Source organism: Sorex fumeus, unplaced genomic scaffold (assembly GCF_029834395.1).
Source record: "Sorex fumeus unplaced genomic scaffold, SorFum_2.1 ptg000018l, whole genome shotgun sequence".
Classification (NCBI taxonomy): Eukaryota; Metazoa; Chordata; class Mammalia; order Eulipotyphla; family Soricidae; genus Sorex; species Sorex fumeus.
Genome location: NW_026606075.1, coordinates 20,621,903 through 20,648,615, shown reverse-complemented (window position 1 = coordinate 20,648,615; position 26,713 = coordinate 20,621,903). Strand labels below are relative to the sequence as shown.

The following is a 26,713-nucleotide window of genomic DNA, read 5'->3' as shown; positions in this document are numbered from 1 at the left end:
TTTCCTTAATATACTATTAAATGAATATGGAATTTTCCTATTTAAGTACTTTATGATAAAAAATAAACCTGTTCTCCCTCTCCCATATTTTATGGATGTCTTAATACCAAGGACCCACAGAGGAACCAATTCCACTATAAAATTGTGTAGTCAAAGATACTTTTTTAACTTAATTTATATGTTTCATAGATGTTTTTGATATTCATTCTTGATATATCTCATGTTTTTGCATCTGATTTTCATTTATCCATTTTAAAGATTACCTATTCTATCTTTTGACATAATTATACTATATTCCAAATATCCACTCCGATAAATATACAATTAATATGAAATAGTGTGGATTTAATATAGAGTAATGAAACCTATCAGGAGTACTTAACATCTACAGCCTAAGAGTTAAAAAATGTAAATTTTGAGGTGTCTATTTATTAAAGGAATATATTAAAGGCCATCAACACATTAAGAAGGTCAAAAGTTCATATATATTTTTTATTAATTACATTTTTATGGATGAGCAAAGAACAGTCAAAAATTTACAGTACATTTTCAGAAATACTTAGGAAAGTTCATATTTCATTCTCAGATATATTTTAAGCAATAAAAATATTGTATTAAGTTATGATGATTCTAAATGAAAATTAAAATATTTACCATGTTTTTATTTTATATTAAATTTTCCAGTTAATCATAAAAAGCTTTTTTCAAATCTAATAATAAAGTTGAAGAATCATAATAATTATTTCTTAAAAAAGTCATTCTTGCAAAAAGGTTAAATTTTTCTCAGAACAATATGCTTTCAGTACTATAGATTATACACTCTACATTATACTTCATACAATGTATGTATATAATATGCAATACATATGGCATATAGTCTGTAATATAAACAGTATATAAAATAGGGTATATCATATATATTATGCACTATATATTCATTTATTCACTTGCTCAGTAAAAACTTTTGAATAGCATAATTTTAAGATACACCATGTTTAAAAGAAAGGTATATGAATTGGTTATGTCTAACAAGGTATGTAGGTGAGTATGGGACAAAAAAAGGCCACTCTTAGGAGGATATAATTGATTAAAATATGCCCAAGTCTGGGCCACAGAGTTAGCACAGTAAGTAAAGTTGTCCTGCAATTGAACAACCCAGATTTGATCTCACGCACCCCATATGGTTCCCTGAGTCCTACCAGGAGAGATCCCTGAGAACAGAGCTAGGAGTAATTGCCGAGCATTTCTGAGTGTGACAAAAACTAACCAAAACAAAACAAAACAAAAAAACCCCAAACAAACGAAATCCAATAAAGACTTCAATAACCTGAAGAAAAATAACTTATTACTCCTTAATAATACTTAGTTTTTTAATTGTCTCTTTTAAAAATCCAAAGACATTTTATACTTGTTTTTAAAAATCTTTAAGTAATCTAGATTTATAATTCTACATCCTCATCTCTAGCCACCTTTTGAAAATGTCTTTCACTTTATCATTCTCTATTGCTCTGGAGACTCGGATAACCTCTTACACACAGACTGTTGGTGAAAACTTATGGCCGCAAATGTTATGCCCACCAGCACAGTAACCATGAAATAACCCAGCAATACCACCAGTTTAGAGCTCTCTCCTGTGGGTACATGTGGGTGCTGACTCTTCTAGCAGTGTACTAGAAGCACAGAATACCTGAAAGCTGGAATATTTCAGGCCACTGCTAAAGTACAAGTCAGAGGAGAGGTAGAACAACATTCTATGGCAGACAAAAATAGCGCAAACTTCTTATTCTATTTTCAATCAGAATGGAAGTGGAAGTAGTAAAGGAAGAATGAAACAACATCATGATAAAAGGGTTGTGACTTATATTTTTTTAAATACTAATGTTTGCAAATAGCAGAATGAAAACAAAACGTAGTTGGCTTGATATGAATATTACATAATAGCTAACTATGTCTATTTTTGCATTCTTGCATATATATGCATGGTTGCCTTATTCTGAAACAAAACTATGAACTCCTTGCAAGTAAAAATAGTTTTTTATTTTAAATTAGGAAATAAGTATTTGTGATAGTGAGAGATTTTGAGCCAAAGTATATAAAATCTTAGACTTATCATTGGTAAAAGAAAATTACAGTATTTATTGTAAAATAGTTCTTTCTAATGGGTTGGGGAGATAGCTCAGAGGGCTGGTGTGTAGGTTTTGTATGTGGATCTCTGAGTTCTACCCCAGGACTGCATGCATGTCCTCAAGCATCACACCTGAATGTCACTAGATACGGGCCTTCCCACAAGCCAAATTATTTATTAATAGCTTTAACTTTTCTAGAAGCAGCTTATTTGACTGATATATCGTTACACCTGAGAAAAACTGAAATACTTTCAGACAGCATACTGTAATTATATGAAAATAAAGTATGGTCATAATAATTTTTTTTGCTGTCTTTTAAGTGAGAGTTTAAACAGCATTTACCAAAATTACATGTAATTTTAAAATTAGTTTTTAAAAAAGTTGTTAGATCCGCACAAACATCAGCTAAACTTTTTCTCCAACAATGCAGATAGTAAATATTTAGGGTTACAGACCACACTGTCCCTGTCATGTCATGCTATTAACAGTATAAAAGTCACAACAATACATAAAACAAAGAGTATGGCTTTGTTCCAATAAAACTTAATTGATAAAAGCAGTCATCTCTGAGCTATATTGACTTGAAAATGTGAAACTTTATTATATAGAGATTATATAGAGATTTGCGGTTACATATCACCACTAGAAGTAGCATTAGAGGGGATGAAAACTAGTATTTTTACAGGATAAGAAATTTTTGTGACACATTTCTCTTACCTGGTTAGGTATCCTCAATGGGGGCCTTGGACCGCCAGGGTACCGAGGTGACATAAAAGGCTATTAAAGTAAAACAAACAAAAACAAAACAAGAAAATAGCATCATGTAAAAACAGGCATTTAGTATTTAGTATGTTAGAATTATGCAAAAACACAAATCCATTTACTTCCCTGTGTGGAATCTTTCTGTAGAATAAATACTTTTCAGAAAAATTACTATCCTATAATTTATTTTGTATAATTATCTGTTAATTTTTCTAATGTATATATGAAAAACATCAAAAATAACTAGTGACCATGGAAATAATTTTAATGTTAAGATGATATTCAATTGTCAAAAAATAAGACCAAGAAACCTAAGTCAATGAATCTCACCAAAGATTTAGAAAGAGGTTTACTGGCTAGCTATATCATTATGCAAATTAGATAGTATATGCTTTTTACCAAATTATACAGTTTATTAGTTTCTTTATCTTTTCTGAAGGTGGGGGCGGGGCGCGGGGAGCGCGCATACCTGGCAAACTCAGGGCTTACTCCTGGCTCTGCACTCAGGAATTACTCCTGGAAGGCCATAGGGGAACATACGGGACGCCAGAGATTAAACCCAGGTTGGCTGCATGCAAGGCCGGCATCGTATCTCTCCAGCCCCATACTAATTTCTTCTAATAATTTCTAAGTTACCTATTTTCTTGTTTTATGGTTCTATTTTTAAAATGGTGAAGAACTTTCTTTTTAAAAAAAAGTTTGCTTTTAAAATTTATTTATTTTTGTTTCAGGACCACACCCAGCTGTGCTCAGGGCTTACTTTGGGCTCAGTGCTCAGGATCACTCCTGGCAGGCTCTAGGGACCATGCAGGATGCCAGGGATCAAGCCCTGGGCTGGCCACATGCAAGCACCCTAACCACTGTTCTATTGCTCTGGCTCCAAAAAATTTCCTTTTGAAGTGTGATTTATGGCTATAAGAATTTTAGCTTTCCTTTGTTAAGGGTTTGAGTTATTCAAAACTGATTATATAATGCAAAATAAAGATTTCTTTGTATATTTTGAGTCTAGCAAATGATGAGCTATGTATTTTAGGCAAAGGAAAATGGTCTTATAACTCAAGTCAATTTAATTTGTTAGATGAGTCACAGTCTACTAAGATGTATTAAATATGTCAGTTCAAATACTAAAAAGAAAAAGCTACAACTATCATTTCAGTGATTATTGAATGTTGAGTAGAATATCTTTCATCATTTAGATTTTGGCACCAAATTTTTATTTATGACTAAATTTATTAAAAATTGCATTTTGAAGAGAACATTCTTTTTTTTTTTTTCATTCACCCAGGACCTCACACAGGCAAGGTAAGAACTCTGTCACCAAACACATCCCCAGTCCCCAAATATGGACACTAGAGACAGACATGATGTTAGTTTATGGGACCTTTGTGTTGGTTTCCCGAGGAATGCTGCCTGGGCAGGGGTCCTGTAAGTGCTCTATCTCTGCTCCCTCTTCCAGAAGAATCTCTCCCTTGAGGAAGCCCATTACAATGATGTTTGTTCCTGTATACTAAGGCCCTTGGATGTGTAAAAGTCTAACATGAATAGAGAGTTAGGCATTTAACCAAAGAACGTTGTCCTTCTGATGACTACTAGTTTTAAGCAATAAGTAGCACTGCTCTGCAGCACTGTCCTTCCATTGTTCATTGATTTGCTTGAGCGGGCACCAGTAACGTCTCCATTGCGAGACTTCTTGTTACTGTGTTTGGCATATCGAATACCTCACGGGTAGCTTGCCAGGCTCAGCAGTGCTGGCAAGATACTCTCAGTAGCTTGTCGGGCTCTTCGAGAGGGGTGGAGGAATCGAACCTGGGTCGGCTGGGTTGGCCGTGTGCAAGGCAAACGCCTTACCCGCTGTGCTATCGCTCCAGCGCAAGCAATAAGTATTGTTAAAAAAATTTGCACTTTAATTCTATTTTCTCGTAACAAATAATTTTATTTAAATATACCATAATGCAAAATTTTAAGTGCAAGATTAGCATAGCGGGTAGGGTGTTTGCCTTGCACGTGGACGACCGGGGTTCAATTTCTCCGATTCTTCCGTCCCCTTCAGAGAGCCTGGAAGCTACTGAGACTATCCTGCCTGCATGGCAGAGCCTGGCAAGCTCCCCGTGGCGTATTTGATATGCCAAAAAACAGTAACAAGTCTCACAATGGAGATGTTACTGGTGCCTGCTCGAACAAATCGATGAACAACTGGAGGACAGTGCTACAGTGCTACAATATAAGAAACTTATCAATTTTAAAGTTTGAATATTATTAAAATATGAATTATCATAACACAGCATAATATAGTTAATATTACATAATATAAAATAAAATATAAGAATATAAATCAGAATCAATTTAACAAAAGCTTGGGCAAGTCAATTAAATTAACTATTAACTCTATAGTATTTAACTATTGACTATTAAATCTACAGTCTACTAAGTCTTTTGTATTTTTTAAACTCTAGGCTAAAGTGTTAGTTCAAAGAGCTCAGTAAAAGTTTTATATGCAGGATGCAAATTTGATCCCTGGCACCGCATGGTCCCCCAAAAAACAATAAGTGTGGCCAAAACTAAAAAAAATTCACTCCCATATTTATAATGCATTTTATACAACATTCTTAGACCTAATATTCATACTTAAAAAATTGTTATATAATCTTTTCCTATAACGTATTTGGAGAGTTTGATAACCTAGTAAGAGGAACTTTTTGAGTTAAGCAAGAAATTTGCCTTTTTTGCTCACTGTGTTCTAATATGTTAATGAATTCCCAGAAGTTAATTTTAAATAGACAGAAATAGCAGATTATTCAGGTAATATTTTCACCTCCAGCTGATAAAACTTTAAGTGGGACTTTCAATTTTAACATTTAAAATTGTTTTGTTTTCACAAATTTGTTCTAAGTTGTCTTTTTATCATTTCTGAAACTCAAAATTGGATGTTCTTTACCATACAGCCAATTAGAAACTTTCTTGAATATTCATACTCTATAAAGCTTTCATAATTTTCTAATTTCATGTATGAAACTGTTTTTTAAAAAATGCTGGACTATTTAAAAAAAAACCTTTAATATTGTCATTAACTTTGAAGTGGCCACATTTCCAACATGATTTTATGCCATGTTCACTAATCCTGAGTTATCAAGTTAGTTTTTGGAATGTGGAGAAATATAAATAGGTTATCTTATGTTAATTCCTGTGTATGGTAGGTTTACTTTGAAATTCCATACAAGATAGAAAGTATGTTGAAAGAATTACTAAATCCCAAATGTTGAAATAAATACTGATATGTGCCTTACTTGAAAAAGAAGCATTTGAGATTTGTATGTTCATGTAAATGTAAAATGATATTACAGTGTTAATTGAATGGGCTATTTGAAAAGAGAATTCTTGTTCTCAGATCAATGTCAATGTGAATTTTAATGGGACTGTGGTACTCCCTTATCTGACTGCAAGGCCCCATGAGGAATGGCTGAGAGAGGAAGAAGAAATTTAAGTGGTAGCTGGGATCTTGCATGCCCTACAGAATAAGATGGTAAGAGAGTCCCTCTTTAGTTAATTTCTGTCCTCTTACATAACCTCTAAAAACCTCAAAATTATATGGTGTGGGGTTCTTAGTTCAAAAAATCCTATATATTTAAAAAATAAATTTGAATAGATTTTCATATAATTAAGACAAAACATGCAATTTAGATTTAAATCTATTCTAACTTAAAATAGAAAGCTTGCTATGATTAAAAGCAACTTAAATATTAAATTAATGCTGTTGAAATATAAAACTTAACACTGATCATTATCTGAACCTAGCATCTAGTTAACCAATATCCAGATCCTCAAATGTCCTTAGAATATCAACCTGTGTAGATCAGGCAACAGTGCCTCAAAGAGTTTGCATACTAGCAACTGAGAAAGCTGTGTACTATCACTTATTCTATTTAGGAGAGAACTTGCTTTCAAATAAAATTCAAGATATTAAAAAATTAAATTCAAATATAAAAATTACCAGCTGATAATATAAAATATTATAGTGAGAGACAACATTACTCTGTGTAATAAAAACCTGATAAGAACAGATTCTTCAAAAGTCCTTGGCTATGAATGTATATCTATTCTTTATATTTGACACAGCACTTAAAAAAATCTTGGGCATCAAAGTATTTGTCTGAAGGTATAACATCAAATCAATAATTATTGATTAACTCTTCCCCTTGAAAAATTTACTAAGAATGCATGTGGAGAAAACATCTGACTAGGAGGCAAAGACCTAAAGTTTAATTTTTGCATGCACTAATTTGCAGATAAACCCTAAGCTAATATTTTTTCTGGGTTTTATTATTCTTAACTTTACAATGAAGGAGCTGCAATATATGTTCTCTAAAGCCACTTTTGTGTGTCTGGGGGAGGAGGTGGGGCAGAAGGCCATAAATTTTGTGTTATTTTCACCATCAGCCCTTACCTATCAAGAACAGAATATTATAGATAAAGTGTTTGAAGTGGGGAAGGAAGATTACAAGAATATTTTAAGTGGCAAACCATTTTTATCAATGAACTTGAGAAACTTACTCCAGTGCTTTCCGAAATAAGGAAAATCCTGTTTAAAGTAAAAATACACCTCAACAGACAATGATGCTTTGTCAAAGGTCAAAGGTCAAATGTAGGTCAGAGATCTGTTCATTCAACAAGTATTTACTAAGGCACTGTTCTGGCTGGCTAAATTAATCAGTGAACCAAGCAGATAAAGAGCAACAGCTTCCTTGTAGGATTTTCAAGGTTCACAGCCTTCTAATTAACAGGGAAAACTATTTTTTTTTTTTGGAAAAAAGTGTTTTCTGTGTAAATCCACTAATCTGGAACAAATAAGATGTTCTCCACACCAAGTGCCAAATATCAGTAAAAATGCAAACAATGTATTTCAACCTGCTGCAGTGCCTGAGAAATGGCATTATATTGTAAAAAACTCAGAATTTTTAAAATTAGGGGTCAGAGTTAAAGTACAGTGGGTAGAATGCTTGACTTGCATACAATTGATCAAGGATCAATCCCCAGTATTACATATGGTCTTCAGAGCCACGCCAGGAGTGATCCCTGAACACAGAGCCAGGAGTAAGACCTGAGTACTGCTGGTGTGATCCCCTTTCCCCCAAAATAATTAGCTTTTGAAAAGATATATGATAAACTGAGAAGCACAGTATTCTGATATGAAGAAACTAAATTTATCGAACTTAATTATTCTTTCTATATGTTTCACTTATTTGAATGAAAGAGTGGGATAACTCAAAGTGGAAAGAAAAACATACAAAGCCAGAAAAGAGAACTATCAATAAATATTTGGTGACTAAATGAAAGAATGGGGTGGAATACCCAACTGGAAATACAAACCAAGGCTCTAGCTTATTTCCTCCAACAAGTTTTTGAGAGAAAAGACCATACCATTTAGAATCATAATTTATTTCAGAATGAATGTCATTAAAATTTAAAGGATTATTATTTGCCATTACATCGAGAATTATTCATGGAATTTTAAACATCTACTTTCCTAAAAGAGAGATTTTCCTTTAGTCTTTGCTTTTTCTCCTAGTGGAAAGTAGTAATTTCCTTCTTATATGATCTTTCATAAGCCCTTAGTGTTTTATCTGAATTCTCAAAGAATTAGAAAGATCCAGCTTTCTTTCCTAACACTAGATGAAAGCTGATTGTTCAGCCCTTTTCTTTCTCTGAAGATCTCAGATGCACCCTCCTAATGAAATTATTTTAAAATTTACCAGTACTGACATTGCAGGTGATAAGAATCACTTAAGATCTAATTTCTTTAAAAAATACATGCATATATTATACATATATAATAACACTAACTTTTTTGATTAGGCAAATATAGCATTTATGACAGTTTACATTTTTTAAAAATTTAGAAGTCTAAGATACATTATAATACACAAATTAACAAAAGTATCCTTAACTTTCATCGAACAAAACTAATGTGAAATTTTATAATGTGAGTTTGCTATATTCATTTTCAACATCTTTTTAAATGGATAAAAGAAAGGAATTTTTAACTCCAAAAAATATATACTTATATATATTGAATGATCATATTGTGTGTTTTAAATGATACAGTGATCAAGTATTTACTTTGTTTATATTTTATAGCATTTTTAGTAATTTCTAAAAAATACAGTATGATTTTCCAACACTAGAGTATTCTCTATTTCTTGGAAATTACTCTGTACTTTCCTTTCTCTGCCAAGTAAAATTTTGTTAATTCTCCAAGGGTCAGTTTAAATGTCACTTCCTCTTTAAAGGACCTCTCTGGACTCCTTTCCCTCCATTTCCTTTGCACTTTATTCCTACCACGATCATAGAGAATTTAGGACACTGCAATATAATATGTGCCTAGAGATGAAGAAAACCCACTTCAGAGAAAAGAAAACAAAGCTGTACCAGAGCATGTAATTACCTTAATGTCAAGGTAATTAATCCACAAAATGAAACTGGTATTTCTTAGAATCCTTACAATTGGTGTAGCAACAATAAGGAGCACGTCCTAGCATTTTAAAGTATTTCAGCATGGTTTTAGAAACTTTAAATTTTGCCTTTAAGAACTGAGAATAAAGAAAATTTAAAATCATTCTTAAAAGTTTTTTTAAAATACCAATCACTTAGGTATTTTTTTAATATATGAGCAAAAGCACAGAGTAGGGCATTTGCCTTGCACGCAGCCAACTTGGCCGACGTGAGTTCGATTCCTCCACCCCTCTCGGAGAGCTTGTCAAGTTACTAAGAGTTTCTCGCCCACACAGCAAAGCCTGACAAGCTACCCATGACATATTCGATATGCCAAACACAGTAACAACAAGTCTCACAACAGAGACCTTACTGGGCCCACTCGAGCAAATCGATGAACAACCGAAGGACAGTGCTATATGAGAATAACCTAGAACTAATAGAAGAAAATAACAGCACTGATTTAGGGTAGAAAAACATTTAGAACTGTTGATACTTATAAAAATTTATAACTCAGAGATGTGTCTTCCAATTATGCAATTATCCTGAAAATACACAATGAAAATTGTCCTGAAAGTAATGTAGTAAGAAGTATCTGTGAATTTGGTGGTGACTCCCAAGAGTGCTCAGGAGGCTGTAGGCTTCTTTCCAGAAATCCTCTATCAAGTAGGAGGCAGTTCCCTGTAAGGGCCTGAAGATACAATGCTATTTGGAAGCCCCTGGTATGAGAGATTACTCCTGAAACCCCAGTGGTGCTCAGTGGCCTCCAGGATCACACTAAGTGTGTGGTTCCTGGTAGCTCCTAGGGCTGTATCCTATGATGCTTGGGGGATCATGAAGTGCTGGGAACTGAACATGGGTCCACTAAATGCAAGACAAGTGCCTTAACTCCTATACTATCTCTCAAGTTGCAGAATCATTGATCTTCTTCTAGAACACAATAATTCATCTGCAATTTGCTTGTAATTCTCAGGAAATACCTTTTGAAATGGGCCAAAATACCTATTTACCAAGTTTAAGAAAATATGAATTTCCAAAACAAATTATCTAGTAAACTCACTTAAAAATGACAACAGGGATACTGGGATCCGTGGTGGTGGGAAATGGGCACTGGTGGAGGGATGGGTATTTGATCATTTTATAATTGAAACCCAAGCACAAAAATTTGTTAAGTCTACAACTGTACCTCATGATGTCTCACTAATAAAAATTTTTAAAAAATGACAATAAAAATTATTGTTTCACAGTTTTTGTACTACAGAATTAAAACTTGACTCAATTTTAAATGCAAATAAAACCCAATTTTATTTGAATACAATATTTTGACATTTTAAACAGAAATGTTTTCTGTTCTCAGTTTACTAGACCAACCTCCTTATTTTGTAAGAGCAAATCAAAGGTGAAAATTGGGGATGGCTGTTCAGCCATACCTGGCAGTGCTCAGAGATCACTCTTGGCAGTGCTGGGGAGAGCATATGTGGTGTCAAGGATCAAACTGAAGCCAACAGTGTGGCAGGCAAGTGCCTTAACCTCTGTCTTATCTCTCTGACCTTCTTTAAATGTTTTAAAATTTTTATTATAGCTTCAAGAGCCAAATTTCATAACTACCATTTTATTTCTCTTACTGCTATCGCATCCTGCTACAGTCGTGCTTGTATGGAGTAATAGCAGGTACACACACTTCATTCTTGGCACTTCCTTCTAGGCTCCCATGAAACCGTAACCATGCAACCGTTCACCTAAAGTATTCTTTACACTTACTGCCACCTCTCAACCATGAAAAGCACCAACTGTTTGGTTCCACTGTTTACTCACAGAAGGAACAACATTGGTGGAAGGCTTTAGAAATAAGCAAAAGATGTTAATAAAATGTGCTTCGCTTGTGTAGAATATAACCTGACCTACTGTGTGTCTTGTTAAAAATAGGCAGTATTGACACCCAAGGACAGTAGACACAAAGGCCAAGAATACTACCCCATAGTTGAAAACCTGTCTCATGAGCTGGGGGAGAAGGCAGCTGTAACAGAGAGTGGATCACTAAGTCAATGATGGTTGGAGGAATCGTTCGGGATGGGAGATGTGTGCTGAAAGCAGATAAAGGACCAAACGTGCTAGCCTCTCAGTATCTATATTGCAAACCATAATGCCCAAAAGCAGAGTGAGAGAGTATGGAGGGAATGGTCTGCCATAGAGGCTTTGTAACTATACCTCACAGTGATTCAATAAAAAAATTAAAAATAGACAGTATTTATTAATATTGTAAAGTCCTAGTATTAGCAGAAATTATCTTGTTGTCTACATAGAAAATATAATATGCATGTGGAAGGGGAAATTCTGATTGCTAAAACAGGATAAACTGCATCTTCTTAAGGGGGTAATAAGAACATATCCTTATCAAGAACACATAAGGCAATGTATAATTTTTCTGATTATACAATGATGACTAATAGGCCTTTTATTCTATTCCATTGCTTCCTATTGTTTCTTACTACTTCAAGGATATTCAGGTTGAAGATAATGAGTCTTAGGCCATTTTATAGAACAGTACTTAGTAATAACCCTTTGGTATAAAAGGGCATATCAAGTTAATCTATGTACAATTTGGGAGGGAAATGTGGTAACAGTGATTTTTCTAGGATGCATAGATAAACCAGAAGAATTGCTAATAATTAAAAGTAACAGTTTATTTCTCACATAGCACCATGTTTATACAGGGGTCCCCGGAGTTTTTAGACTAAAAGATAGTCAGAAGGCATACATAGCATGTTGCAATCTTTTCCCAACTGTGCCCCCTCCTACCTCTATTGTCTAATGCTGGGTCTCCCTGCAACCAATGACATGATTTTTACCTGTGGTTGAGAAATGTTGGTCTATAGCACATACCATCTTTGGTCAAAAAAAAATCTGAAAGAAAATTAGTATTTGCCAAAAAGTAGTTTGCTCTATAAACTTTTAAGCAAAAACACAAAGTCCAAAGTTATATATCGTATGGAAAAAATCTGTGCTGTCTTCAGTAATTCAACTAATGGCGTAAAAATAAATACATATTTGCCTTCTTGGTCCTATGTTGACATTGGTTTAGATGGATTTAATTGATATTTTTTATGTGTTGCTTAGGGAAGAGGGGCCTTATGGGGTCCCTTGTCCATTCCTCGTAATACTCAAACAATTGGGCTGGACTGGACTGTTTAATGATGGACCCTGAGGTGCCGTGCTGGGGCCTGCAGGACCACATCTGGTGGTGCCTGAAGGCGTCTAGGACCAGATACAGTCATGTTCAGACTTGGGGTTTTGCATCTGCCTTCAGAGCTATTTCCCCCCACCCCCGCCTACCGCAAACATAATTTTAGAAAATGATAAATGAAGCAAGTTGTATTATTTATTTATACAGTGCTCGAAAAGATCAGATTTTGCATTTTATTTTTCTGGGTGGGGAAGGGGTTAGGCCACACCCAGCAATGCTCAGAGTTTATTCCTGGCTCTGCACTCAGGAATTACTCCTGGCAGTGCTCAGAGGACCAAATGGGCTGCCAGGATTGAATCTAGTTGGCTCTGTGCAAGGCAAACACCTTACAGACTATATTATCTCTCTGGTCTCTAATAATGTTCTTTTCTGTCCATCATTTATCTACACAGATAGTTATTCTCTATTTTATTACCACATATTCTCTTTTTCTTAAATGTGTTCACTTTCTCGAAGTCAGGTGCCATCAATGATAAGGAATAATGAGATCACTTAGAAGAATCATTAGTGTTGACTTTGCATTCCATTTTAGACATCTTTTATAGTAAGAATGCTCATATAACTTTAATGCTGGGGGGCAGTGCCCCTAATCAGTATTCAGAGACCTGGGGATCATTCCTTGCCCGGTTATGTGGGCCTGATCCTTCAGTGTCTGGGTCAGCACTGTGGTGCTGCTCAGGCTTAGTGGTGGTGGGGCCCATCAGGGCCATGCTTAACAGTTCTCAGAGGACCATGCAGTACCAGGGACTGAACCCAGGGCCTAGCTCATCCTTATGCTCCAGCCCTTTGAGAAATCTTTGGGCCCTCAATTTTCAATTCTTTATAATTCCATGAGAAGCTTTACGGGTTTTTCTACAGAAAATTAATGAAGCATAAATCATAGTCAGATGAATTTTGTCAAAGTCACTTTATAATTCATAACTTAATTTGGTTTCTCTTTTGTTTTTCATAAAACCTCCATCAGATATTATTGACACACCAGTGGATGAGATCCTCTTGATTAACACATTTTAATTCCAACTAGTAGTGAGCTAATTTAGCCCACAAAATAACACACTTGTGCTGACATATTCTTCTGATAAGCATAAACATGTAGTTTATCTCCCATACATCGAGACATTCTACTATCATCAACACTTAATTAAAATAACTCTTGTGGAGTATCTGTGAAGCATTAACAGATCCAGCTTCCTAGATGTTATTTTGGCTAGACTAATTCAATTCAGCACAAAGTGATAAGCAGGCTGATTCTTTTGATATGATTTAGCTTAAGCACCAAAACTGCTCATTTACATTATGGGCCTTTACAAGATGAGACTCTTCTTCATCTTAAATTAGATATAAATGTGTGGCAATGGGCATGTGGACTGTGAATGAAGGCTACACAATCTACTAATTAGTAACTATAAGAGCTTTAATAACATTTTATTAAAAACTTCATCATTAGGTCCATTTATATTTACAAATATAGACACACACTGGTTTTGTGCCCATGAGACAAGTGGCTGGCATCCTCCATAACCAGAATCTTCCTCTATCCTGCCTCCCCTGCCTTGTCTGAAATCATTACATCACATCAACTCACACATGTGTATTAGAAACATTATGATATGGGGGCGGAAATAAAATCTGAGTTATAATTAGTATAGAGTTATTAGGATGGCTCAATCAATAGCTTAAAATGATTTTTTTAAACTACTCATTCGTAACTTTTCATTGTAGAATGTAAAGTTTTCCCCCCTTTTCTTCTTCCCTGTTTTAAATCCAAGTAGACTTGTTCAGATGAGAATATGGGAGATAAGCACTTTAATTTACCTACATGCATGATTGCAATAAACATCCTCCTTTGTTCTTATCTTGTTGATATTTTGAAATCCTAGGAAAGTTTCTACTGATTAAGTTGCAATCTTTTAAAATTTGCATGCAATTATAAATATATCTTTTAGAAAAACAAACGGGTTTGTGGACTTGGTCTTTTGATACAAATAACATATTACATATAGTTCTAATTTTTCTAGAAATGACACCTTCACATTCACTTGGTTACTGATTATAAACATTGAATTTTATACTTAAAATTACTCAATTTATATCTAGATTTTGTATTTTTTCTACAAGAGATTTTAATGGAGATTTTTCGTGTACCCACCAAATAGTCTGTTTTGAAAGTAGTTTACTAATTTAAATAATACCAAAATGTAGAAAAGATGAAGGATTTGATTTGCAAACATTTTTTCTTCATTCCCAGTTTAAAATATACATTTTGAAACATGTATCTTAATAGATCTACCCATGTACACAAATGGCAAACAAATATTTACTGATATCAAAGGTATATGTCAGATTGGTGATCTTTTATAAAATATAAAAATGTCAATATAGGATGCATTCACATGTGTAGAGAGATATTCAAAGCAATTAATCCAATTTTACTCTTCCTATTGTGCACAAATATCAGAATATTCTATTTTCTGGCAAGTATACCTTATACTCATAGTCAGACCTGAACAGTGGATCAATAGCTGGATCAATAGCTTACACTGTCCTCCCACAGGTGGCAATAGAGACCTTTGTCTCTCAGCAGCTTTGAATATATTATAAAGCCAGCATGTCACTGTTAGCAGTCTTCCTTTAACCTTGTCCACTTTTCCCCCTCACCATGCCTCAGTTTCTTTCTTACTTTGGAGTCAAAATCTCAGAAATACTTGGGTTATACGCAATGCCTTCTATTTCTCTCTTCCTAGTTTACTCTGAATCCACTTTTGTAAGATTTATCACCCTCACCATGCAAATGACACTGGACTGATGAAGACACCAATGACCTCCTTGTTTGTTTGTCAGTCCTCAAGAAGTCTGAATTATCTTCAGCATTAAGGATGATTATTTCTCTCCTTGAAACTTTTCATTTGGATTTCAGGATAACTACATAAAACTCTAACTTTCTCCTTTTCCACACTCACAGCTTTATATATTATCCATATACTACTAATTCCCAAAGTTATAACTTCAGCTGAGTCTCAGTTATAAAACTTCAGACTAGGGATCACCTAGTCAACATCTCTTAAATATTTAATATTAATCTTGGTGAGTTCAAAATTAAGTTTCTAATAATTTGTCCTCATATCTTGAAGTTTTACTTCATTAATAAATGTCACCTTCATTTTTCCAGTTGACTAGGCGTTAGATTATCTATGACTTTATAGCTAACCAATATCCATAGTTGACTCTCCTCTTCAGCTGCCCAGACCTAGCTATCGCTGGAAGCAGTCAGTTATATTTTGAATTCAGGGCTTCACACATACTTATCCCTCGGTCTAGACCTCTTCCTCCAGATGTATGGCTTGCTTCCCTACATCTTTCAGATGTCATTACTCAAATGACAGGTTCTCGGTGATCCCTCTTCTGACCATCCTGCCCCAAACTTCTATTTTCCATTTCTGTTTCATTTGTACCCCCTTATCGCTATCTAACATGTCCTACATTTAAAAATAACCATTCTGTTTACTGACTACTTCCTTAGTAGACATGACGTTCTGTGTGGGCAAGGAATTCTATTTACCTTGTTCATTGCATTAACTGTAGCATGTATGAGTGTGGCGGGGTGGGTGGGAGAGGCTATATATTTGTTGCTGGATAACATCAGCAACCTGAGGCAGTGGTTCTCAAATTTTAGTTTGTAAGATTCATCTGTTAAAAACAAAGCAAAACAACAATGACAAAAAATTTCTACTTCTACCCTCACATTATGATATACTTTTTAGGAGTTGGATGATTCTAAGAACTCCTGTCTGCAGCACAGAAACCACAATTGGAGAAACACTGTTCTTAGTCTTTACTTAATTTCTTCCTTTTTCTTGTTGATGTGAGACCATATACATGACTGTGCTTAGATAGTACTCAGGGAACATGTATATCAGGAATCAATGCAAAGGTTCCAACATGCAAAGCACATGCTAGAGTCCTGTAAACTATCTCCTGAGCCCACTCTCTGGATGTCTTTTAGGAAATCTAGTGACCAGATTCTTATAGAATAGCAGTGGGAAATTTCTGGTACATGGGCTATATCTGGCCCACCACCTGTTTTTATAAATAAGAAGACCAGAGCAGCCATCATGCTTGTTATTTTACAGAGAAATTGTGTCATATTTTTAAAAAATAAACTAACCTTTAAGTCTAAATAATTTACTATCTGGCTTTATATTGGTAATGTTTGTTAATCTCTATTATAGAATATAATACATAATTTCTGAACCCTAGCTAGTTATAAGCTAGTTTTTGAAAGGCTGAAAGCATCTTTAAGACAAATCTATTCCAGTGGATTTTGTGATATATTCAATAATGTGTTCTTCAATTTTAATTTCCCAAGGAATAGTGATATTGCTTCTGTTACCACACTATTACTATAACCAATTCTACCATTGTTGTGGTTATTGTTGTTATTGTTATTATTATTATTATTTCAGTTTTGGGGCCATGCCCAGTGGTGCTCAGGGCTGGTTTTGCACTCAGGGCTCACTCCTGGTGGGCTCAGGAAACCATATAGGGTGCCAGGAATCAAACCTGGGTCAGCCACATGCAAGGCAAATACCTTACTCACTGTATGTATCGCTCTGACACTACTATAATCAATTTTAAATAAAAAAAAATTTGCATTATAAATTGCCTTTGTATATTTGCAATTTGTTACACATTTTTCCTTCAAGAGACTTTAGTAAAATCCACAGCACTTTGGGACAAATTTTCAATAAAATAATTGCAAAGAAAAAAATGGAATTTTAAGTAATCAGAAAAATAGATAAGTCTTCTTATCTTCTTATACAACTATAAAAATGATAAATATCTTGACACCCTGAACTTGCAGAAGCGGCTTGATAGTAAAAGGGAAAACTGATACTGATCTAGGATGGCCAGGTTAACTTTTTCCTAGACAATCATTTTGACAAACAACAAAAAAGTTTATTTGTTATTAGGAAATAGATTCATTAAATTCCAATGGGACAAACCCAAGTAAAGACTGAACGCCAAACACTCCCTTCTTCTGCTTTCTGCTTTCTGTCCAACAAATCACCATTACAGGGGTTTTGTTTTTGAAACTACAATCTTTTTTTTTTAATGTAGGTACTGATATTTATTCAGCCATTGATTAAGCTGATTGAATTGGGCATGAACTCCACAATTTTTTTTAAAAAAGTAGCTTATTTAGATATTCAAGCTGAACAGATTTAATTTATTATTTAATTTATTTAATAGTTGAGGCCAGAAACTATTACTATGGTTGCAGGAAAGAAAGCATTATCAAAGCCAACAGCTTTCAGGGAACCTTTTTATATTTTAAACTGCTTTTATCTTTACATTCGAGAAAGACTTGCTCTTTTTTCAACATTCAGAATTTCTTTTCTCAGAGAGTCAAAATTACATTTTTAAGAAAATTACACTTAATTCTTATTTTTTGAACTTTGATAAACAATCTTTTCCATCTCCAATTCTCTAAATCCTAGTCTATTTAGTGCTGAGAAATACCAATTTTAACATATGAAGTTTTAAACTTTATATATGTGCTTATTGATGTTAGATTTTAAGTCTTAGTAAGTCAATTCCACTTGAGATTTCAACCAGCAGCAAGGAAATTATATACTAACTGATTTTTTGTTCATTATCTAGGATCAAAGATGTTACCTACAATTTCTGGAGATAGAAACAGAAGGCTTTCTCTTGGCTTAAAGACTAAATACTGAAACAGCCATGTCAGGAGGGTAAGAAGAAAGCAGATAGTTAGGAGTTAAAGACAACACAAAGGATGGATAATAGAAGGGAATTGATCAGGCATGTATACTAGTTAACAATATGTATAATTAATGTAAAACTGGAACTGTTGATAATCAAATGCTTCCCTTAGCGATGAAGGTATATTCAAAATGTAAGACTGATATTCAGACATACATTAAGTAAATATCTGCCTCTAAAAACACTTAACTAGGACTCATAAAATCATTTCTTCTTCTTATTCCTTTTTAGTTTAGAGGGTTAGATCAAATAATTTTTATCATTTTTGATTCAATTTTATTGTTTCTTTATGAAAGTCATATACGAAAATTCTTCTAGTCAATAACAGTCCCATGGAGTAAAGATGAGATTTCTTTTTATTGCATTATTATTATGTCAAAGCATTAGGTCAGCTTGCTACAGTGCAGTCTTGCTAAAAATAGAACCCTCAGAAAATAACCCTTTAACAGAGACATCAGCAAACCACCACTAGATGGCAAAGCAGCTTTACCATTGCTGACATTAGGCCTGGAAATGTGACTTATAAACTTGCTGCAATGCATTTCCCACAGTATCAGGGTTTCCATCAACTCAATTTTAAAATATGGACGGCTACCTTAATCGGAAACTAAATTACTTGGTTTACTTTATCTCCAATAAGTATTTAGAATCTTATCCATGCCCATGCCTTTAATTTGCAACTCAACATCAATATATTCTTAGTTTTCAATGGTTTCCGTTAAGAAAATAGAACTGTTTAGTGACTAAAACACAATAAAATAAAACTAAAAAAATAAACCGAATAAAAGTTCACGGGTTAAAATATAGCTACTTACAAGTATAGTTCATGTAAGTCAAAATGCAAATGACACCTACTAAAAAGATCATATTGTCCTTTAATAGAAAATATATGGATATGTTTAGTGAAATCATAAAAAATAATATGCATCTTTCCCCCCAAATGTTTTCTTATTGTTAAGAGAATAAAGGAATAAAATGTATTTCTCTGTCCCTCAGCATTTCTGATTGTAATAAGAAAGATCTGTTCTTTAATGTAGTATAAGTACTAGTAAATTCACAAGAACAGTTTCTTATTAATTTCTAAAACCCATAAAATTAGTTATGTTCATGAAAAAATTAAAAGCCTAGTTTTTTTTAATCACAGGAATATTTTGTTTTTCTTTCTGTATGTTATTTTTTATATGTGAGTGGGAAGAACTATATTTATAGAGAATATTGCTGCCTATTTGCAATTTCAACTGAAGGAATCAAACATTGCCTGTCTTTCTAAGAAAAATATGAGAATAGCTACACAGCAGGTTGGTATTTTTTAATATATGATTCAAATTTCTTAGCTTACCATGAAACTTTTATGGGGAGTGTCATACCCAGTCATACCCTCTGCTAGGGGCCCCTCTGGGTCAGACTCATCTGCAGTGTCCTAGATCAAACCAGGGTTGGCTCGGAGGAAGCCAAGCACCTCCTTACCTTGGGACTATGTCTTAGGCCCTGACATTGACATTTTTGAATAGTACTATAGCACAGAATTAGGAAAGAGTACAGACTTGGTATCACACCACAATATTGTTTTTTCTTCCACTAAAACTTCCAAACTCAAGTTAAAGTGTTTGCTACTTCTCTTGTGATCCCTCTAACTCTAGGAACAAGATGTTCCGATTTGAGAAAGCTGCACCGAAGTCCTTTACTTCTTCCACAGAAGGTCACTTTAAGAACTTACAGAGCTCTGTACAAAAAATTATTCCACTGATAAGACTCCAAGTAAATGAATATTCCTTTAAATGGTTTTACTGTACAAATTGATTCCACTTTTTGCATGTCCAACTTTTTCCATTGATCTTACTTAATGGTCTTCTGCTCAACAACAGAAGCCGTCCCATTACAATAAAAATGTCAAAGTTTAAGTATGAACAATATTAATACCTGTCACAGAAGATAGTCATTAATCTAGTCTCCTAGGATGGACTTATTAAATGTGTGAGGTATTAATCATAATTATTTATTTGAGAGTTTAAATTATAATTTTTCAAATACAGTTGTTAGGAATATATATATATTAAAGTCTGAAAAAGAGAGGGTTTGTTTTGCAATGTAAAGAGGGAGTTTTTTTTACTGCATAGAATGACTTCAGTGTGCTTTCTACGGTTTAATCATACAATGAATAGAACTTAGAAATATTTAAAACCAGGCTAAAGAGATAATGAAGCTGGTAGGGGCTTGCCTTGTACATGGCCAACCGGGGTTCGATCCCTGGCATTGCATATGGTTTCCCAAGACCGTCAGGAAGGATACCTGAGTACAGAGTCAGGAATAACCCTGGAGCCCCAACAGGTGTGGTCCAAAAACAAAAACAAAAAAAGAAAAGAAGTACTTAAAACCAGTGCTTTACATGTGAATTACAAATTCTTCTTCTTTATGTTCAGTTATTAATTAAAATTCTGATAGGCTCAAATTTTACCCAGTCAGGTTCAGTTCCAACTGTACCCAACTAAGCTTCACCACAAGAATTGTGATCTCAAATTATTCTCATACTCTAATGGTCAAAGGCATTGGGGGGCAATCACCTTCTAAGATTTAGCCGCAGGCACCAAACTAAGAGACTGGGGAAACTGGTTAGCATGTTTGTTTTGAACTAAGGATCTTCTGAATTCTGAGATGTTTCTGACTTAGGGGAAATCTTGAGTTTATTCCAGTCAGTCATCCTACCAACTGGAAGGAAATATAGCTCCTTTTCAGTTGCTTCCAATCTTCCCTGCCTTGCACCAAATGAATGATCAGGATTATACCTGATCTTGGCCATCAGACTCTATGAACTCTGATAATGATAGCCTTTCAGAGTTTCTTGAGATCTGAATAACGTGGAGGGCAGTATTTCTTTGGAACTGGTTTATAAAGTGGGGTTTGAACATTACGTATGATCATCTAATCTTATTTCTATTACAATAAGAAGCTACTCTTTTGGGGGCTACAGCAATAGAACAGCAGGTAGGGCGTTTGCCTTGCATGTGGCCAACCCGGGTTCGATTCTCAGAATCCCATATGGTCCCCTGAGCACTACCAGGAGTAATTCCTGAGTGCATGAGCCAGGAGTAACCCCTGAGCATCACCTGGTGTGACCCAAAAAGAAAAAAAAAAGCTATTCTTTTTTCCCATAGTAACTATTCATTAATAACAAACATCATTGCCAGAATTATCCTGTATCCTCTGCAGTAACGTACATTCTATTTCCTTCCTTCCCTCCCTCCCACCTTCCTTCTTTCCTTCCTCTACTCTCTCCCTTTCTCTGGTATTCAGGGGCCATATAGGTGCTGGGGATTGAACCTCAAACGGCTGCATGCAAAACGAGCTCCTTACAACTGTACTCTCTTTCCAATCCCCAGCCTAATTTCTACGCTATTTATAAAAATGTTTTATAGGCTGGGTCACACCCAGTGGTGCGCAGGAGCTAGCAGCTATTTCTGCCTCTGTGCTCAAGAGTAACCTCTGGTGGTCCTTACGGGCTATTTGTGGTGTGGGGAATGGAACAAGGGTCCACTGTGTGCAAGGCACTCTCGTTTTGGCACCAAGCTCAGTCTCCTAATTAACCCTTCTTAGAGCCTCACTACCTGCTACTCTCCTTTCAGCTAAGCAAACTCCATTCATTTTTGTTTTTATTTTATTCTCTGGGTCATTTAACATTTGTCCCTTTTGGAATTTCTTTTCCTCTCTTTGTTTCCTTTGCCTAATTCTTAACATAAATGCCAATCTGAATTTCAGTTACTGTTTTGTAAAAATTTTCCTGACAATGTCCCTAGCATGATTGGATTTAGTGGCCTGATTTGCTCTAAGAGTACATTCTATTAATTTAATATAGTCATTTTCTTTCTATACTCTCATTGGCTTTGCAGTCTCTCATTCACCACAGACAGAGTAAGTTTTTTTTGGATGGCTGGGTTTTGTATATAACTGTATCAAAGGTGCCTGACAAAGTCTGAATCCATTTTATAATTCAGAGTCTGGTCATTTTCCTTCTTAAAGGTCCCTGACAGCTCCTACGAAACCCCAAAGTTCTTGACAGGGCACTATACAACCTTTGTCAATGTGCCAGAGCTCATCTTTTCAACATCATTTCCAGGAACCTCCACTTGCGCTCCCTGTAATTTGGGTACGTACTACTCTGAACACCTCTACATATTTCGACGCTGCCACACTTTTGATTATACCATTCCTACTTTCTGGAATATCATTTCTCTGCTTGTTTTCCCTGAAAACATTTTTCCAAACCACCCATCACTCCAATTTATCCAGATTTAATAGCTTTGTTAGGTTACAACAGGACTTTGCTGGCACAGCAATATCTTACTATATTATTTTTATTTTGTATTTTTAATGTCTGGCTGGAAAAATAATGATCTTTAGTATATGTAATATTTTTAGAGGCCTACCAAAGTGCCTTGTATCAAATAGTAATAAAAATATTTATCAAATTGGAATAATTAAAATTATCTGTTCTACTATTCTACTAAGACTCAGGTCAAAGACAGAAATGATTCATGCCATAAAATGTAAAAATACATGGGTTTATACGTCTTTGTTTAACTCTCAGAGGTAGTTAAATTCCATCCTAATACACATCCTTTAAAAAAAGGGCCACTTAGCTTATACTAACCTTTGTAAGTAGATAAACTTTTTGGTTTACTCTCTAGTTCCAATCTATCTTTAGAAAGAGAAATAAAAGCATAAAGAAGAAAATAAAATGATCTAGAAACATTTCACAAGTAATGGTAAACTGTGAACTTAAAAAGTATTTTCTGACATTTTATTTATCAATCCCTTGGTTACTTAATCTGCACAGTGGGAACAATAATGCTATATACAACTCATACCTACGTTTATTCTGAGGATTAAGAGTTTATATATATATGAACTACTTTATATATATATAAAGATTAAGAGTTTATATATACAAACTACTTTATGGTCATGGTCATGGTCCTCCCGTTGTTCATCGATTTGCTCCAGTGGGCCCAGTAATGTCTCCATCATGAGACTTGTTGTTACTGTGTTTGGCATATCTAATACGTCACGGGGAGCTTGCCAGGTTCTGTCGTGCGGGCGAGATATTCTCAGTAGCTTGCTGGGCTCTCCGAGAGGGGCGGAGGAATCGAACTCGGGTCGGCCATGCTGGCTGCGTGCAAGGCAAACGCCCTACCGCTGTGCTATTGCTCTAGCCCAACTACTTTATATATATAAAGCATCCAGAACAAAGCATGGCATACAGAAAGCAGTTAGTTATTATTAGCTAATACTGTTCTGTTTTTCTTTCTTTTATTTTAGTTTTAGTTTGGGGCCACACTTTGTGGTGCTCAGGGTACCATATGTGGTGTTGGGAACAGAACTTGAGTCAGCTGCATGCACGGTAAGTGCCCTACCTACTTTACTATCGCTCTGGCCCCAGCTATTATTATTTCTATATTAAATCATGACTTTGATAATCAAAAGTTATAACATGGTATGAGATTATAGGAAACACTTCCCACCACAGAATATGAGCTCTCAAAGGCTTTTGAGTGTTCCAGACCACTAAGTATTGAAAGAGTATAGTTAAACAAACAGGTTCACTAATGAAACTTACATTTCAGAGCTGATGTGAGGTTATAACTAAAACCCTTCAATTCAACTGATATACTTTGAAATATTTCTTTTCATTTTATTTTTCCATTTTCACACTTATAAATACACTAATATATCTACTAATGGGATAGATTAGCTAACAAGTCATTATCAAGACTTGAAAATATCATCAAGGATTTGAAACTCTGAAGTAACACGTTAGTGTAACAGTACCTATTTTAAGCCATTAACAATATAGCATATTTCATTTATTCCTGTTACACCCACCAATTCTGTGTCTTAACTCCTAAATCCCTCCAATTTTCTAAGTGGGTGTAAAAAAAAATCTTTCAGAATTTATGCTGGTATTGGTTAGAAAATCATCAAATATAAAGTGTGTACTACCATAAAGTTAAAAAGTGACAAATTGTATTTCAAGCAGTATCATAAACATTTCAAATCTAAAATAAGGATCTTACTGAATTTTTAAAATTGCAACATGCTTTTAAAAATTTGATTTCAAAATGTTCTATTAATAAAAATCCCAGATTAAAAGCCACAAAGATGGTCCTCAAAGTATTTTATATAATTTATAATATTTCTAAATTAAAAGGTGGTGATTTAGCCATAATTTGAAAGTACAGCCAAATCTTGATTATCTTTATCCTGTGGAGTAACCTGGATTCTTAAATTCCACATCATTTCAGAGCCTCTTGTCCCACCAAATATTTACCTCATTAAACTAGGTGGGCTATTTTTGTATTTCAGCTGGTTCTGTTTCTTAATTGAACAATGAAATGGTAAAAATAAATAAATGAATAAAATTTGATAACAAATAAGACATAGGAGGGCAGGGCTAATGAGAATTACTAGAAAATCATTCTCAACAATCAAGAGTTGGCTGCACAGCATTTAGTTTATCTTAAGAATTAAAGTAGTCTCATTGTCCTACATAACTAAAAACCAAGTTCAATAACCATGAGGAGTTCCTATGCCTTAATATTCCTAATCAGAGTTTCTCTGAGTACCTGAAAGAACCCTGGAGGTACAGGACCTACTGGCATGCCATCTCCTGGGGGAATGTTTCCTAGCACTGGACTGGGAGCTGCTGCAGCACTCTGCAAAGAATAAAGGAGAAACAAACCTATATCATTACAGAGAAGGCACAAAAACCAAAGACTAACAATAATCGATTGTAGGAAGGGAAGCTTTCAAGAACGGGAATAAAATGCTGGTAGTTTTCCCCACTCCGGAGGTAAACTAAGAGACAATATGTGATTTGGCATTTGACTGCCTATTTGGTGAAACAGGTCTCTTCAAACTTTTTTTTGTAATTGCAGAGTTTTGATGAGATTGTTTATTTAAATTATGTATCTATATAATAAACGATACTATGACAGAATGATAAAAGTTTAAGTAAATGCTTTATTTTAAGGCACAGACATCTGAAATGACGGCATCACTCACAAGTAAATACGAAGACAGTAAGTTTGAAAATGGTAATAGTTGTAGGAACTGGGAATCTTTTCTAGATGATGCTTTTCTGTGTCATTAACAATTATAGTGAATGTCCTGTCTAGACACAGGCAGCCACACTCACATTATTCACTTTTTAATATACTGCAATGGTAGCCAAAATATAACAAGTAGCAACAATATGGGAGTGAAGAGGAAAGAATAATTGAAGAAGTGAATAAGAAGAAGGATTTAAATTTATAGATTACTATTATGTAAAGAGAATGTTAGAAAAAAGTCAGATGAAACTATCAAAATCTACTTGTAAATTATTTCATGGAATTCCAAGATTCATGAACTAGGAGTAAGAAAAAAAAATGGGTTAGAGTATGTAGTCAAGAGTTTCAATTTAATTCTCACATAAAGTAGTAATTCTAAAACCATGGATTTTATCCTTCAACTTGCATAAATATTTTTTAGATACTAAGAATTATCAAGAAGGAACCAAGGCTGGCTGGTAGGAAACCAACAATTCTACTAAGAGAAGAACTTAAAACCAATTCTGGTACTATATTTGCTATATTATCTTCACTGATATATCTGTATAGTCAACAATGCATTAATACTCTATGAGAAAATATAATATCTGTATTTTTGAAGTGTGTCTCCTAGTATATAAATTGATAAAAATAAAACATTTCTATTCTATATCAAAAATTAGGTCAATGGTTTTAGTATTTTTCTGAATACATCTAAATTTAAATGTAGTTAACTAAATGTTGCTCACCTTCAAGTACCAAAATTTGAATATGTGATAAGCCACAAAATATAAAACAATAAATATAAATAACAAAGTCTCCAATGGAGACGTTACTGGGCCTGCTCGAGCAAATCGATGAACAACGGGAGGGCCTTTACCTTTACCTAACTAAATATTAAGATGAGGGGTTAATCTGTTATATTTTAAGCAAAACATGAATTTTTCATAGTGCATATTAATAGATAACTACTATTTCCCAGACATTGTTCTATTTCACCTTACATATCAACATGTTTTCAAAAATGAAAGGCAAATTGCTTTTCTTCATTTTCACAAAGCTTGTATAAAATTTTAATATATAATGTTAAAGTAAAATGACAATTTACCAGCAAACATTTATCCCTCATGAGTTTAAATATATATGATTACAGTCAGTCTAGGAAGAAAGATTTGATCTGGTCGTTCACTGTCTTATGGAACATGTTGTTAATACTAACAGCTAGACCG

General features: G+C 34.3%; 1 protein-coding gene across 4 annotated transcripts in view; it reads right to left on the bottom strand.

Moving 5' to 3' along the window:
* The window catches only part of SSBP2 (single stranded DNA binding protein 2), a 295,259-nt gene that overhangs the window by 64,222 nt on the left and 204,324 nt on the right, over positions 1-26,713 (bottom strand). For 2 of the 4 annotated variants that reach the window (XM_056112614.1, XM_056112615.1), the window contains exons 5-6: positions 25,020-25,109; positions 2,844-2,903 (exon numbers count right to left, since the gene is read on the bottom strand). In XM_056112614.1, the coding sequence (XP_055968589.1) occupies positions 2,844-2,903; positions 25,020-25,109 (150 nt within the window). The remainder of the gene's footprint in view (positions 1-2,843; positions 2,904-25,019; positions 25,110-26,713) is intronic. The other 2 variants (XM_056112616.1, XM_056112617.1) reach the window with 1 other exon arrangement.